This window comes from Sminthopsis crassicaudata, chromosome 3 (assembly GCF_048593235.1).
Source record: "Sminthopsis crassicaudata isolate SCR6 chromosome 3, ASM4859323v1, whole genome shotgun sequence".
NCBI lineage: Eukaryota > Metazoa > Chordata > Mammalia > Dasyuromorphia > Dasyuridae > Sminthopsis > Sminthopsis crassicaudata.
The window spans coordinates 348567532-348585288 of NC_133619.1; the positions used below are offsets into that span (position 1 = coordinate 348567532).

Below are 17757 nucleotides of genomic sequence, written 5' to 3' on the forward strand. Positions count from 1 at the left end.
GAATCTCTTTCTCGGCTCTTATTGCCGAGGCTAGCGTTTCTAGTACTATATTGAATAGTAATGGTGATAGTGGGCAACCTTGTTTCACTCCTGATCTTACTGGGAAAGGTTGTAGTTTATTTCTATTGCATATTATGCTTACTGACGGTCTTAAATATATGCTCCTGATTATTCTAAGGAATAGTCCATTTATTCCTATACTCTCAAGAGTTTTTAGTAGGAATGGATGTTGATTTTGTCAAATGCTTTTTCTGCATCTATTGAGATGATCATATGGTTCTTATTAATTTGATTATTAATATGGTCAATTATATTAATAGTTTTCCTAATATTAAACCAGCCCTGCATTCCTGGAATAAATCCTACTTGATCATAGTGTATTATCCTGGAGATGATTTTAGAGCAGGTATTTTAAAGATTAAATCTAAACTTGTGCTCTACTTTGATCTTATGGATCAGGTTAGAGGCAAGTCCCAGATTTGAAGATTTACAGAAAATTAGTATTTGGGAAGCTAATGCAAGCTTGACCTTTCTTATTATTCAGTATCGAGGATAAGTATATCCACAACACATACACACATATACTATATGTGACATCAATAGACAGAAATCTGACTATGCAGGGGCAAATTCCCTAATATGAGGAAAACATGTATAGTAGCAAGATCTGAATGAGAATAGATACTAGGAGTGGAATCTTTTTAGGGGGGGAGTCAAACCTTAAAGATAGGCTTCTTTGGAATAGACAATCGGCACCACATGTGGGAATGGCCATTCTTACTTGGATCCAGATGTATCCAGGGCTGCTTATCAATACCAGACTCAAGTGAAAAGCTTCCTAAATGGGACTAGAAATTGGGTGAAGGGTTTGAGTTGGTACAATTATAACTGGGGTGTCAATGTACAGCTGTTGTAGTTGCTTGGGAACCTTGTCTTTCAAGACTTTCAGAATGAGTTTGGGCAGTGGAAAATTATAGGCTTTGCATTATTTCTTATATGTATGTGGTCATTAGGATTAGTTAGCCTAAGTGATCCATATTGGAGTCCTATCACTTATAACTTCAACATCAAATGACATATTTTAAAAATCACAAATATTCTCCCTGGTTATAGAAAAATTCTTCAAATTCTTCCCAACAATAAGAGCTATCCGAAAATGGAAGAGGTTGCTTTGGGGAGGCTCTTTCTCACTGCTTAATCACTTGTTGGGTAAGTTGTCAGAGGGCATTCTTTTTCTGGTATGTTTTGGAATGGATGGCTATTGAGATCTCTTCAAATTTTGAAAGTCTGTGATTCTGTGATTAGTTGGAGGGAGGAGAGATTATATAAACAGGGCTACCTAAATATGGCTAAGCAGAAGTATTAGGTATAAGATGACATGATTACAGTCATATAATAGAGTTATAGAGTGTTAGATTTGGAAAAGAACTTTTGAGATTATCTAGCCCAATTCCCTTATTTTACAAATCAGGAAACTGAGGCCCAGAGTGAGATAGTTGAGTTTGAATGCAGAGGAGGAACAAATACAAGCCAATTTCTCTCTATCTACCTTCTTTATTTCATCAGTCAAAAGTTTTAAGTATCTTTTTATAGTTTCTTTTTTTTAAGTTGTAGTGAGTATTTATTTTTAATACACGTTGCTTTATGAATCATGTTTGGAGAAAAAAAATCAGAGCAAAAGGGAAAAACTATGGGAGAGATTAAAAAAAGAACAACAGAAAAAAAATGAAAAAAGCATGTCTTGATTTACATTTAGTCTCCTTAGGTCTTTTTCAGGATGCATCTGGCATTTTCTGTCCGAAGTCTATTGGGATTTCTTTGTATCACTGAACCACTGAGAAGAACCAAGTCTTTTATAGTTGCTCATCGCACATTCTTGCTCTTATTGTGTACAATGTATTCCTGGTTCTGCTTGTTTTGCTCAGTGTGTTCATGGCAATTTTTCCAGTCCTTTCTATAATTAACTTGTTCATCATTTTTTATAGAACAATACTATTCCTTTTACCTCCATATACCACAACTAATTCAGTCATTCCTGAATTGATGGGCATCCGCTTCTTTTCCAATTCTTTGCTACTGGCTACAAAGAGCAGCTACAAACATTTTTGCACATGTGGACCCTTTTCCCTCCTTTATGACCTCTTTGGGATATAGACCCAGTAGAGGCACTGCTGGGTCAAAGTTTAATAGCCCTTTGGGCATAGTCCCAAATTGCTCTCCAGAAAGGCTGGATCCTTTCACAATTCCAACCAACAATGCATTAGTATACTAGTTTTCCCACATTCCCTCCAACATTCCTCATTATCTTTTCCTGTCATCTTATCCAATCTGACAGGTATGTAGTGGTATCTCAGAGTTGTTTTAGTGTATATTTCTCTAATCAATAAGTGATTTAGATTTTCTCATATAACTGTAAATGGCTTTAATTTTATCATATGAAAATTATCTGTTCATATCCTTTGACTATCAATTGGGGAATGACTTGTATAAAATAATTAATTATCAACTCTATGCAATGACTTCTAAATTTATATTACTTTATATTATTATATATTATATATAATATTATACATTATATATATTACTCTTTCTATTATGTATTACTCTATTCTCCTCCCTGAACTTCAATCCTGTATCACCAATTTCCTATTGGACATTTCAAACTGAACATCTTGGGATTATTTTGAATTCAATATCTACAAAACAGCTCATTGTCTTTCTCCCTCAATCCTAACCCTTTTCCAAATTTCTTTATTTCTGTCAAAAGATCTACTATTCTTCCAGTCTTTTACATTCTTAAATTTGGTATTATCCTTGGATCTTCTCTTTACTTCATCTCACATATCCAACTAGTTGTCAGATCTTGCCATTTTTGCCTTTTACAACATCTGTTACATCTGACCTCTTCTCTCTATTCTCATATCTGCCACCTGAGTTCAGGTCCTCATCCTTTTTCACCTAAATGATTCAGAATGACCTCCAAATGCCCTTCCCTGCTTTAAGCATCTTCCCACTTCAGTCCTCAAGAAATTCACTGAATTTCTTTAATTATACTTTTGTCCATGACACTTCCCTATTCAATAAACTTGGGACTAGAATAAAATATAACCCACTTTATTTGATTTTTAAAAATCCTTCACAACTTGGTCTCATCCTATCTTCACAATTCCATTGGGAATTACTATTGCTTCCACATTTTATGATCTGGTAAGGTAGCTTTTTCTTTGTTCCTTAAGCATCCCCTGTCCCATGCAGTTTTCACTCATTGTTTCCTAGATTGCACTGCCACCTCATATGTGTCTCATAGAATCGATCTCTTCCTTCAGGACACACTCAAGAACCACCTTTTTTTTTTAAATTAAAGCTTTTTATTTTCAAAACATATGCATGAATGATTTTTCAACATTAACCCTTGTAAAACCTTGTGTTCCATTTTTCTTCCACCATCCCCTAATTCCCTCTCTTAGATGGCAAGTAATCCAATATATGTTAAACATGGTAGAAATATATGTTAAATTCAACATATGAATACATATCTATACAATCATTTTGCTGCACAAGAAAAATCACATCAAACAGGAAAAAATGAGAAAAAAAATAAAATGCAAGCAAACAACAACAAAAATGGTGAGAATGTTGTGGTCCACACTTAATCCCCATAGGCCTCTCTCTAGGTGTGGATGGCTCTCTTTATCACAAGATCATTGGAATTGGTCTGAATCATCTCTTTGTTGAAGAGAGCCACATCCATTAGAATTGATCATTGTATAATTTTGTTGTTGCCATATACAATGATCTCCTGGAAGAACCACCTTCTAAGTGAACCCTTTCCTCATCCCCTCAATTGCCAGTGCCTTCCTTCTCCTTAATATATGATTCTTCACTGACTGGCTCCACTTTGTATTTGCACTTATTTATATTTATTCTATGCTTGCACAATTCAGGATTCAAGCCAGAATTTAAGACTATACTCATTGTTAAAGAAAATGATGATTCAGTGCAACAAATCTATGTGAGGGACAGAGTTGGCCTTAGAGCTTGTGAGAGAAGACAAGTTTTCTTGCTTCAGCTTTGAGAGAAAACACATGTTGTTGAAGATACTCATTAGAGAAAAACCAGAGAAAGAGAGAGAGAGAGAAGCAGATTTAGTAAGCAGAAGATACGTGGAGGAATCAGTGACTCCATATGTCCTTGATTTCCAGCTTGCTTCCTTAGAAATTTTGGAAAATTTCCCCTTGGGTGGATATTCTCTCTGAATCTGTCTCTATGTTTCTCTGTCTCTCTGCCTCTTTCCCCTCCCCTACCCAACTCCTCCTCTCTTCCTGAGGTATCTTGATCCCAATTGGATTTACTCTATTTTCTGGTACATTCTAATCAATATAATTCCTTTAAGCTCTGTTTGCTTGGATAAATGTATTTATTTTCTATTCACTATACACCATTTTTAATGATTTTATGTGTAAGTAACATTTGTTGAGAAGGAACCCAGCCTTTGGCTATAAATGAGATAATTTTTTCATTTTAGGAGATAGCAATCACGCAAGCAGTTTGAACTTAAAAAATCATTTTTTCCCCTAGGCCAATAATATCTAGTATGGGATAATTAAATATAATTCTAGTCTGGTACCCCTCTTTCTGAGGAGAACTGAGTGGCCAGCCTTATGGGGATAATTTCTTGCTCCTTTCCAGTCAGGAATCAAAGTCATTTTTGTAGATGGGTAGATGAAATTGCTAAGATATCTAATCATGTTTCCCATAAACCACATTTAAATAACTCATGGGGTTGGGGCAGCTTGGTGGTGCAGTAGATAGAGCATCAGTCCTGAAGTCAGGAGATCCTGCGTTCAAATGTAGTCTCACACACTTAGCTGAGTTCAAATCTGGTTTCAGACACTTAACACTGCCTACCTGTGGGACCCTGGGCAAGTCACTTAACTCAAGTAATGGAGGTTCATTAAAAAAAGGAGAGCATACTTAAAAATACCTTACACTTATGGATGCCTTGTGTATGCACATTGTTTTTCCTATTAGAATGTATGCCCTTTGAGAAGAGTCATTTATTCATTGTATTTGCATCCCTAGTGCAGGGTATATAATAGGTGCTTAAAAATATTTGTTGGTCAATTGTCAAAAATTCATATTTATAGAGTACAAAATATTTTTCATTTTATTGATGAGAAATCTGAAAACTAAGAAGTGACTTGCCCAAAATCCAGTAAATGAAAGAGCTAAGTCCTGCACATGGGTTTTCGGATCCTCCAAAATAGTTCTTGATTCTCTGCATTATTCTACCTTGAAGTCAAGGAGCCTTTGGAGGTCTATCAGAGCACCACAGCATTTCCCCCTCTGAGATCATTAGTCAAATGCTTTTTCCTCACACCAGGTTGTGTTGACTCAATGACCTAAGCTTAGGGCTGGGGTTATGGGAAGCTGTTGCTATGGGTTACCTCTATCAGCTGCTGCAGATGAGGTTTATAATCCTATTCAGCTGGTTCTCTTTGTCAACACAGCATGATCACTCCATCCCTGCCCAGCTCACAGGTGAGGATCGATCCCCAAATTGCTCAAGAAAAGAGAACCATTCCTAGAAGCCACAGTGGTTTGGAAGGGATTAGAAGTGGAGCCTATTGTTTACTTTCCTGCTAGGGTGAGCAGATCAAATTCCAGTCAATGAGACTAATCTCCTGGACCTTTTGCTGAGGCACTCAAAAATGCCACCGTGAGTAATGTCCTGTTTCTTCCTTAGTCTGTCAGTCAGATCAACAGGGTCTTAGGCAGTGTTTGACATTTGCAAAGGAAAGTGGATTCCCAAAGGAAGAATCATTTATTAAGCATCGGCTATGTGTTAGTTGCTAGTTAAGGGTTGGAGATATAAAAAAAAGGCAAGAAACCAGTGCCTGTTCTCAAGGAGTTCATGGGAGAGAGAAAACATGCATTAAAAGGACTGTGTGTTAACAAGATAGAGACAGGATAAAATGGAGACAAGTTTTGAGGGAAAGGCACTAGGATGAAAGGAAATCAGGAAAGGCTTCTTGTAGAAGTTAAGATTTTAGTTGGGCCTTGAAGGATGGTAGAGAAATCAGGAGATGGAGATAATGTAGAGGTGACTTAGAGCATCTTGTTACTATGCACTTACACCTTGTATGAGAAAGGGATTTCAGACAGCACTCAAATGATGAGTGATGAGAATTTATGATTCTCGGGACAAGGTTTTACAATTCAAATAAAGTTAGAAAAGATCATAAAGATTATTTAATCTAGGGATTCTTAACTCACACTCTCTGTCTCTGTCCCTCTCCCTCTCCATGTGTATACTATGTGTGTTGAAGTCTATCAACTCCTTCTCAGAATAAAGTTTCTAAATGAATAAAATAAACACAAGAAACCAACTGTATGGAAATAAAGATTTAATTCTTTTCCTCCCCCCATTTAAGGTCATGGATTTCTTGAAGTCTAATCACAGATTCCAGATTAAAGATCCCTAATCCAAAGCAATTCCTTTATTTAGTTCATAGAGTTCAGAGAAAGGAAATAACTTTAATAAGTGGATACAGGAAGTTAAGGAGCAGAACCGGGATTTCAATTTATATTTCTGCTTTCACTGTCAGGGCTATTTCCATAGCACGCCTTTACCCAGGGGGCAAACTCTGATTTAAAATTTGTATTCTGTGACTGCTCTATTTCCATTTCAAAGAGAAACTGTCAGATGCTACATTTTCGATGTAGCACTGCAGGGAGTAAAAAGTCAAAGCTTCCCTTCCCCGAAGTGAGAGCTCAGTCCTAAATAATGCAACCACCCAAGGGGACTTCCCAGAGTTTCAAACTTTGAGTCCATAGGGGAGTCAATCTGCAAAAATGTTTCTTTTAAACTACATTTCTTTTTAGAGAAGCAAAATAGAGCATAGGAAGACTCCACAGGACAGGTAGGAATTTTTCTTGCTGGGATTTGGGAGGCTGCTTACAAGTTCGAGGTTTCTGAAGCTTAAAAATCTCTCTCTTCAGGGTACAATAACACATCCATGAATGCAGAGTGCCATAATGAATGGAGTATTTTATTTTCATAAATATATTCCAAATACAAAGATTGTTTTTAACATTTATTTTTGTAAGATTTTGTGTTCCAGATTTTCTTCTCACCCTTCCTCTCACTTTCTCCTCTACCCAAGACAGCAAGCAATCTAAGTTATACATGTATAATACTTTTAAACATATGAATGAAATATTGGCCTTGGAATCAGGAAGACTTTCCTTCAGCTTTTGCCTTAGCTGTAGTTATGGAACCCTGGTTAATTTAATTAATCTTGCTGCACTCAAATTTTCTCATCTATAAAAGGGGAATGATAATAGTGAATATTAACTAAATAATATTAAATGAAATAATAAATATATGAGGATAATAATAGGGATAATAGTAATATGGCTGTTGTGAGGATCAATTGAAATATTGTACATAAAATGCTATGCAAACCTTAATGGGCTATATAAATGTGAGTTGCTTTTGTATAACAACCCTATGAGATAGGTACTAATAGAGAGATGGGTATGTGTGTGTGGTCAAATGGCTTACGGCCATATGAAAACCAAAGATTCCATATGTGTTATATTTGTGTGATTTAAAGCAAATGTATGATTTTAGACCTTAAAATTTAATGTAAATAACAAATCAACCTAGGAACTTAAATTATACTAATTTGATAACAATCTAGTTGATAGAATATCAGACAAAAGATTAGTGTCTCTATCTTTGTTAAAACATTTTATTTGTCTAATCTTCAGTTTTCTCACTTGTAAAATGATGAGGTTAGACTTTTTAACCTTTAAGACTCATTCTAATTTGAATTCTATGATCTTATGGTAGACTTTCCAAGGAGGATAGATCCTGGCTATCAAAATGGAGAAAGACAGAAGACATACCAACATTTGTATAAGATAATGTCATCATCTTAAACTGGGGAGAAAAGAAGACTTAGAGGGGACTTCATAGTTTGGGGTTATTAATATTTAACAGTTTCTTAGAAAACATTCCAGCTATTCTTGAGTTACAGGCCAGGTTCAGAGGGAGGTAAAATGTTAATAGTCAATTCTACTGGAAGTGATCATCTACCACCAAGAGGGGAATAGAACTTATATAAAACTAGAATCTGTGGTCTCTGCTGATTAGTCTGTCTCCTACTTACTGGTAAAAAAGAAAACAAACTGCTGATTTGTCTGTCTCCTACTTATACTTACCGATAAAAACATAATCCTTTACTAACCTACCCAAGGGAAATGTTTAAGGCTTTTTCTTTTTCTTCTTATTGCATTTGATTTCTGTGTTTCTCTGCATTTAAATCCTTTTAAAGTGTCACTCAAACTGTTTTCTCTATTTCTCTATTTCTCTATCATTTCTATTTCTTAATATTGTTTAGTACTTTGTAGACTGCAAAAATTTTTCATAATTAACATAATTAAAAATTTCATAATTAACTCATTGGATTCTTGATAACAACAGACCTATTAGCTATATGGGATGATATTTTTACTCTCACTATACACAAAGTAATGTGCCTAGCTCAAGGTCACACAGTGATCGGGCAGAGTTAGGATTGGGACTCAAGTCTGTCTCTCCAAGTCCACGTACTCCATTCATCACAATGCCTATGAAGTAATCCTAGAGTTATCTCCAAACTGATATCTCCAAACAGCTGTCTGGCAAATAATCCAGATGTTGCCTCATCCCTTGCTTCTACTCCCTTCTCCAACTTTCCTTTGAGGTGGGGAAAAATGTAAAGTGTGATCTGACACTGGGAACCCAGTGTAGAAGGGAGAAGCTGTAAGGAGGGCCCAGATTCAAATCACAAAATGGAACTCAAGAGTTTTCAAGGAAAAACATAGACCAGACAAGCCTGTGAGTCTCTACTGCTTAGAGTTACCCCTCCAAATTTTAGCATTTGATTGGATTTAATTCAGCAAATACATATCAAAAGCCTATTATGTCCGAGGCACCATCCTCTTGTTGAGTTTAGAGAAAGAAAAGGCCAAGTTTCTGCCCTCAAATACTTAATCATCTGACTAGAGAAATTTTACAAATAGGAAAGATTTTGAGCTGGGTGGAATGGAAAGAACTCAAGTTAAGAATTATTGGATTATAGACCTAGAGCTGGAGGGAAGAAGAGAGGCCATTTCCTTGAGAGAAAAATGAGATACAGAGATCTTGAATGTTTGACACTGAATTTGAACTTAGTTCTCTTTGACTCTAATACTACTGTCCTTTCCACTAAATCATGTTCCAGGGGTTCTCCAACTATGACCAGCGGCCAGATGCAGCCTCAACGGGCCATTTATGTGGCTCTCGCCAGTTATGGCAAATGGACTGAGGGGCAGAGACAGAGTGTGAGGTTTTGTTTTTACTATAGTCCGGCCCTCCAACAGTCTGAGGAACAGTGAATTGGCCCCCTGTTTAAAAAGTTTGAGGACCTTTGCAAGAAAATTAGGCTCAGGTCTCTGCTTGACTAGCTAGCAAATCCTAGTTTATCTATGAAATACATAATATCTAGACTAACTCTCACAGGCAGCTAGGTGGCACAATGGATAAAGATGCTGGGCCTGGAGTTAGAAAAACCTGAGTTCCAATCCAGTCTCTCACACTCATTAACTGTGTGACCTTGGGCAAGCCACTTTTTGCCTAGGTTTCTTCATCTGTAAAACGAGCTGGAGAAGCTCATTTCCCATGATCATTATCTTGGACAAGAAAACCCCAAATAGTCACTAAGTCACTCAGACATGATTGAAATGCCTAAGCAACCACAAATTACCTCACAAGGTAAAGCAATATAGAAAAGCAAGGGAGTGAGCAGCTATATCTTTGTGGAATACAGAGGAGCCAGGGAAAGGAATAATATTTTCTTCTAATTGCTTGTTATATGATTGTATTTTGTTTTCCCAACAACTCTAGAGGCTTCTTCTTCTTTTTTTTTTTTTTAATTCATTTTTCCAAATTATCCCCTCCCTCTCTCCACTCCCTCCCCCCATGACAGATAATCCCATACATTTTACATGTGTTACAATATAACCTAGATACAATATATGTGTGTAAATATCATTTTCTTGTTGCACATTAATTATTAGCTTCCGAAGGTATAAGTAACCTGGGTAGATAGACAGTAGTGCTAACAATTTACATTCACTTCCCAGTGTTCCTTCTCTGGGTGTAGTTTTTTCTGTCCATCATTAATCAACTGGAAGTGAGTTGGATCTTCTAGAGGCTTCTTCTTATTTTAATTCCTCCATAGTTCTCAGGCAAAGATTAGAGACTCAGTAGACTGACTCTACAATGCAGACTCATTCCCCAGAAAGGTTGGGTTTTTTTTTTTTTTTTTAATTTTTTACTTTTGGACACATGAATTTAATGAGGATGAAGAAATTTTATTGAGAAAAAGAGTTGTTCAGAAAGAACTTTAATTTGTTTAACTACTCTCTCAGCTTGATTAGCTGATAATCCTTTGAGACTTTTCAAGCAGAGGAAAACCAGAGGGGCTTTCCGATCAGGTTTGGCTTGAATTAGATGAAATCTTTTCCAACTCTGAGAGTGTAATTCTGGGATGAGTAATACATATTTACATGCACATTTACAACATTATCCTTCGTCCTAGGTCAGTCTTACCTCAGGGCTTGTGAGTGCTGAAGGCCGCTTCTGCTTCTTCCATCTGAGCGGGTTTAAGGTTAGGTAGAAGACCAGATGCCGTGTTCTTTACTTCCGCGCTACTATGGACAGATCTTCTCCCAGCAGCATGGCTGAGGAGACCCTGCTGAATCACCTGGGGGGAAAGGCCGCCCCTCTGCAGGTGGAAATCGTTAACTTAGCGCCCGCCTTTTATCAGCGTCCGGGGAACACCTCCTTGGAGCTCGAGAAGGCCTTTTGGACGCTCCTACCGTCGCTCCGCTGGTTCCTCCTCCCTTTGACTCTGCTCTCCGCCGTCACGCTGGTCCTGAGCCCCCTCCTCTTGGTCACCATCCTGCGGAAGAAGACATTCCGGGGCGAGCCCCGGTACTTGCTCTTCGCTAACGTCCTGTTCTCAGATCTGACCTACATTGTGTTCCACGGGCTGGTTTCCACGAGTAACCTCACGGGCTGGAGCCTCGGGCGCGTCTTCTGCGGGGTCCTCACCGACGCGATATTCATCTCTTACGCAAGCACCATCCTGTCCTTCACCGTCATGGTGGCAGACACCTACCTGGCCGTCACGCTCCCCCTCCGCTATCTCTCCCTCATGTCCACGGCCACGGCCAGGAAAGCGGTGGCGGTGATTTGGCTGGTGGCCTGCTTCTTCCCCACCTTCCTGCTGTGGTTCAGCAAGCGGCAGGACTCCAGACTGACGAGTGACCGCCCGCTGTGCATCCTGCAGCTGACCCTGAGCTCGCACGCGGACACCAACCACCTCATCACCGTGGCTCACGTTTTCATCTTCTGTGCTCTCTTTGTCTGCGCGGCTCTCATCTCCTACTGCTACGTAAAGATCTACCGCACGGCCAGGACGTCGGGCCCAGGTGTGAACCGTTACTCGCGGGCCAAGGGCACGCTGCTGATTCACACCGTGCTCATTGTGCTGTACATCTGTCCGGTGGTGCTTTTCGCTGTGGACCTCATGCTGTCTAAGAACCACCGCATTGGGAACAAGGCCCGACTGTGGCTGATGGCCATCAACAGTGAAGTACTGATGCTGCTTCCCAGAGCCCTGCTGCCTTACCTGTACGGACTGAGGTATCGGCAGCTTCTGCAGACCCTCAAGGGCTTAGTCTCTCGGAGAAGAGCCAGTGACATTCAAACGATTTCCCTTGGTTAGTGCAGCCCACAGTGTGGCAGTTCAAACCTTTTAAACAGGGGGCCAGTTCACTGTCCCTCGGACTGTTGGAGGGCCAGACTCGGTCTCCGCCCCTCAGCCCATTTGCCATAACCCCGCGGGCTGCATAAATGTCCTCAGCGGCTGCATCTGTCCCAGGCCATAGTTTGAGAACCCCTGGAAGGAAGCTCATCAGTCAAGTTAAGTGGCTTCGAGGATTAATTTCTCCAGGCATCTAAATTATTTTTTCTGTTATAGCGGAATTTATTTTTTCCCTAAAAAAGTCTAGTCAACAAACATTCATGGAGCGCCTATTCTGTGTCAGACTCTTGGATCTGTTCTGTTAACTGCATCCTCGGTTCTGGAGACCAAACAGGAAATAAAACTGTTTCCCCAAAGAGCCCTTAATTATTAATAAATAAAACAAAATAAAGGAAGGAAGTGCCGAGTACTACTTTCAACCTTTTCTTCAATTCCTGGACTTTGTGGGTTTCTGTTGTAATTTGTTCACTTTTCCGACTGGTGAATAAAAGAGTCTGAGATGGCGGGACCAAAGATCCATAAACAGTTCAGCTACAACTTTGTTTAGCTCTTATCTCCTGTCCTTAACTTTATTACAAATGACCCATAAACTGGGATTTTCTTTATAGAGCATTACTGTTAAATGTCTAGGCTCCAGAAAAAGCATTTTCCAGACAGTTTTATTTATTACCTGATTATAAAGTATAATTACTCCAGGTCATCTACCAGCCTGTGGAAATAGCTTTGTTATTAAAAGTCTTCTTTTCTATATGGTGTTGGCTTTATTAATGTTTTAATCATTTCATGTCTACATTAAAGAGTGAGTTGATCATATAGCTCATGTCTCTCCTGTCTGTCCTTCTGCTGTATAACAAGGCAGAAACATGAGGTCACAGCTAGAAAAACCTGTCAAGCACTGAAACAATTAAAGGGAATTTTGTGTCTACCCCATAGTGAACTGAAGTGCTTATTTTTATAATTTCCCAAGTCTCTGCTGTCTTTATTGAGACTGTAAGGTCCCAAGGACCAAAGATTAAATCCTTTTGCTTTAGCTTCCTGTAGTATGGCTCAATTCTATTTCTTTCTTTTCTCTCTCATGGTCCAGTCAAACAATCCCACTCACTGCCTCTAAATATGTCCTAACCTAGTGGGTGCTAGGTTAACAATTTCCACCTAGAGTGGGGTGGCCTTCTCCCTCTCCCCCCCATGACGCAGCATGTTTTCTTTAACATGTTTCTGGGATAAGATTTGTATACCCAATAAAAATTTAAAAGTTTTGCTCAGTGATATCCCTTCAGAATGCCCCTTCATATTTGCTCCATCTATCCAAATTCTACCTACCCATGAGTGTCAGCTCATATTGTACCTCTATCATGAATCCTTCCTAGACTACCTCAATCTATATTGAACTGTTATAATACTTCTAGTCCACATGACTTACCTAATCTTAAGTTTTTTCATATTATTAAAATTATTTTATATGTCATCAATCAGATTGTGAAAACCTTTAGGGAATGGGCCATGCCCTTTCCTTTTTTTGTATACACTTTTTTATCCTCCTTCCCACCTTTACTCCGTCTCCCCTCTCCTTCCCCAGTCTGCTAAAACATACATCTTATAAGTATATATATATATATATATATATATATATATATATATATATATATATATATATATATATATATATACATATATATATATATACATGTGTATATACATATATATAGTATAAGTATGTATACATATGTATAAGTATACACACACACACACATATATATATACACACAATGCAGAATTGAGCACATAGTTTCTCTTTGAAATGAATTACTTTATCATCTGTACCTCAAACTTTTTAAATAGGAGGCCAGTTCACTGTCCCTCAGACTGTTGGAGCACCTCACACTCTGTCTCTGCCACCTCAGCCCAGTGCTGGAAGTGTGTGTTGCTAACTCTAGTTTAGGTCGAGCATCACTTTGGGTCTGATTTTTGCCATAGGTGGGCAGCAAAAATGTCCTCAGCGGGCCACATCTGGCCCATGGGCCGTAGTTTGAGGACCCCTGATCTGTACACAAACCACTGGAAACACAATGAAAGACCTTTTTTTTTTAAACCTTTTTTATTGATATTCTTTTCTTCTTTGTTTACATTATTGTCATTCTTCCCCCAAACCCCTTCTTGTTACAAAATAAATGTACTCAAGCAACACTAATCCAATAACATATCTGAAGACATAAAGGCCTTATTCCACACTCCTGTGTCAATTCATTCAAGTCTTCACAAGTTTCTCTGAATTCTTCATACTAATTTTTAAAAGCAAAATAGTCCGTTAAATACAGATATCTTACAATTAGATATTCTTCAAATAGTGGAAACCCGCTTTGTTTCTAGTTCTTCACCATTAAGAAAAAGTGTTCCTAAAAATATTTTTGTCTACACTGTCATCTCCCTTTTAAGTTTAATAATTCACTGGTTTCAGTGATTGGTTTCAGTCACATCCTCAAGTTTCAATTATATACACCTGCAGGCATATTTGAACAGAAGAACAAGTCACAAGTAGATAAAAAGAGAGCCATATTTATAGAAACCTAGACCCAGAAGGATAACACAACATTCTTTCCTCCTTCCTCTCTAATCCTAGCTAGGTTAGCTTACTAACTTTGGCATGGTCCCTCTCTTAACTCAGTTTTCTTCTCTCTAAAATGATGATTGGACTAGATCTTACTTTTTTGTGTCATACCTTTTTTGTTGTTCTCAGTCTAGTGAAACTAATAAATCCCTGTTCAGGATAATATTTTTACATTTATAAAATAAAACACATGGGTTTACAAAATAAGCCAAATATAATGAAATATAATTACCAATTTTTAAAAAAAAGTTACCCAAAAAGGTAAAAAACCACTAGACCAGATGGTCTCTGAAGTTCCAGTTCTAAATCTATGTTCCAATAGAATTGTATATAATCACTTATCTCTCTAAACTCTTAGTCATCTGGTATAGGCCAGTAGAATGTAAGGTACTAGGGACATAGATTGTCTTGTTTTTGTATTTTTATTTCCATTGTCTTGACAACAGCCTTGTACATAACACAGGTTTTTAACTGAAGTGGAACAATTTAACATTAACTTCTTCCACAGGAAAAAACACCCAGTGAAAAGAAACTCAGGTATTCCTGACTCTAATCCTGGAGCTCTTTCCACTGCCCACCTTCCTATCCTATATATTTGTATGCCATTTCTAGCTTCACAAAAGAACAGTGTTTTAGAGATGGAACAAACCTTAGAAACCATTTTGTCCAACCCTATTGCTTTCCAGAGGCACAAAATAACTTGTCTAAAGATCACATGGCAAGTGGCAGAATGAGTTACTGAAGCCAGATTTTCTGGCCCCAGATTCAGAGTTCTACTGTGCCAATTGCCCATTTCAAAATGCCCAAGTTTTTTTTCTTATAGCTGCATCAATATGACTTTGCATTGTGTGTTGCTTTCATTTAACATCAAAGGTGATCTCCATAGCACCATATACATAAGACTGTGAGTTCCTTTGAGCAGGGACTATATTTTGCCTTTCTTCATATTTCTAGTGCTTAACACACAGTGCCTAGCACTTTAAATGCTTGTTGAGTGTTTAACATGACCAGTTTACAGTGTTACACAAGCACAAATCTAATACTGAAGAATTCTATTTCAAAATTAGAAAGGACTTTAAAGATCATTTAAGTCAGCTTCCTCATAGGTGACTTACCCAAGCTCTTTAGTGTTTATATAGCTCTTTAGTGGCAGTCCCAGAACTAAAACCCAGATCTTCTGATTCTTAGTTCAATATTCTTTCTCCATTAATCAGTGAATGCAAGCACCTGGTCTGAGCCTAAAGACTGCTGTGGCCTTGCAACTCAGACTGGGGAGAGGTGAGCAAAGGACACAAGGGGTCCTTGCTGGACCTTGTCCATTTATGTGTATGGGGAGGGTCAAGAAGCTCTCAAGATAACACAGCCGGTGTCCTCAAATCAGGATACTTCCCCCCACACAGAAGTCTAAGGCTCTTGGTGATCTCTCTGTAGCGCAGTCCATAGAGGTAAGGAGACAGAGCTTTGGGCAGGACCACCAGGATGTTGCAGATGGTCAGTGACCACCAGATCCCGGTCTGTAGGCTTATATGGTGATTACGGTAAAGCAGTGTTTCCACCACATGGGCCAGAAGTGGGCAAAAGTATAAGAACAGTACTGTGTAATGCATCAGAAATGTGACGCTGGCCCTGGAGGCTATACCATTCCAAATGCCCAACTGGCGGGTTTTCACATAAAGGCTGAAGTAACAAAAAGTAATTAGGAAGAGGCAGAGGAAAAGGGAGGTAATGGAAAGAACGTAGCAGAGTCTGACAGCATTGTCTCCATGCAGGGTCATCACCAGAATGACTGGGAGGGAGCAGATTTCCACATTGCAGATTGTTGGCTCTTGGGTGGCCCACAGGATAAAGAAGACTACGGCCGGGAAAAGGCCAGCAAAGACCCAAATGCATAAGAGAAGTCTCTTGGTTCGGAGCAAGGTCATGATGGAGGCGTAGCGCAGCGGCCACAGGATGGCCACATATGTGTCCAGCACCATGGCCACAGCAGTGAGCAGCCCACCACAGTAGGTCTGTGAGATCAGAAACAGGAGGAGGACGCAGGCAGTCCTGGGCAGCCGAAAATCAGCCACATTCAAGATGGTGGAGAGTGTATAGAAGAGCAGGTAGAGCAGGTTATAAAGCATGGCGCTGCTCAAGATAAGGTATCGGGGCTCCTGACGGGCCTGGAAATTGGAGAAGATGGCAAACAAGATGAAGGGGATGACAGCGGCAGCCACCAGCAGGCAGAGGATGGGGGAGATGAGAAAGAGCTTCATTTCTGTAAACTGCGTTGGGGCGCCCCAGTCGCGCAGCTCGGGTGAAGAGCTTGTGTTCCAGGGCAGCGTGTTGTTGGCATCTGGCTCCCTGATGAAGACCAGCGTTGTGCTCAGAAGGAAGACTGAGAAGCACACGGTGATGTTCATCTCTCTGATGATCTGGAGGGGCTGGGGAGAAGAAACCAGCACTTTGGTTGGGAGCTGCTAAGGTTGCTCACAAATTCTGGGATGTCCTGGGTCAGGAGGGCCTACTACCCTTGGCAGATCCAGAGAGGCTGGATCCAAACTGCAGGTAGGTGGAGGATCCTGGCGGATAGCACTACAAGCACAGCATCAAAGGCAAGCAGTCAGTTAGAAAAAGGGCATGTAATAATAATAATAATATTAGCAATGAAACTGACATTTCTGTGGTACTTCAAAGTTTGGGAAGCACTTTATGAGCATGATCTTGTTTAAGTCCCATGACATCCCTATAAAGTTAGTCACTACAGATTTTTTAAAATGAGGAAACAGCTCAGAGAGATTAAGTGATTTTCTGGTGGTCACAAAGCTAGTAAATGTCAGAAACAGGACTTGAAGTCAGGGTCTTCCAGACTCGGGGTCCATTACTACTGTTGCAAATTGATGATCTTGAGTTCATTAAGTAAGGCTACTCATGAAGCCTGGGCATTTTATGGCTCTAAGACAGGGTGAGGTAGGGAGTAAAGTCAGAGCAGGCAGGGTCTGGTATCAAAAGAGCTAAAACACAGCAAGAGGGAGCCCACAGGAAGCAAGGTCTTGTAACTGGTCCACCCTAGCAATCAAGCTAGTTTAGTTCTATTAGTTCTAGCTGCCCAGATTTTATTCCCCCTGAAGAATAAGGATGGATAAGGATAGGCAGGCGTGAGATGAGAACTTTCAAGAGATAAGGCTTACCTTTCAGGTCCTTGGGTAGATGCAGCGATGGCTTAAGGCAGAGATAAGGCTATCCAGACTTGACATGGCAGTGTTGGATCAGAGGATACAATCTGACCTTTCATCAGACGAGTGCTCCTGG

The 17757-nt window shown here is 39.3% G+C and overlaps 2 protein-coding genes across 3 annotated transcripts; one reads left to right on the plus strand and one right to left on the minus strand.

The window, feature by feature from the left end:
• Positions 1 to 5587: 5587 nt before the first annotated feature.
• GPR148 (G protein-coupled receptor 148) lies at positions 5588 to 12607 on the plus strand. Of its 2 annotated transcripts, none has more exons than XM_074301686.1 (2): positions 5588 to 5719; positions 10632 to 12607. In XM_074301686.1, the coding sequence occupies exon 2, from the start codon at positions 10746 to 10748 to the stop codon at positions 11820 to 11822; it is 1077 nt and encodes a 358-aa protein (XP_074157787.1). In that variant the 5' UTR covers positions 5588 to 5719; positions 10632 to 10745; the 3' UTR covers positions 11823 to 12607. The 2 variants fall into 2 exon arrangements, with proteins under 2 accessions (XP_074157787.1, XP_074157788.1); XM_074301687.1 differs by lacking the exon at positions 5588 to 5719 and adding an exon at positions 6883 to 6923.
• Positions 12608 to 15815: 3208 nt separating this feature from the next.
• Positions 15816 to 16868, minus strand: LOC141562119 (putative G-protein coupled receptor 148). Its single transcript, XM_074302160.1, has one exon. It carries the CDS (start codon positions 16866 to 16868, stop codon positions 15816 to 15818), a length of 1053 nt encoding a protein of 350 aa, XP_074158261.1.
• Between the last annotated feature and the right edge of the window lie 889 nt (positions 16869 to 17757).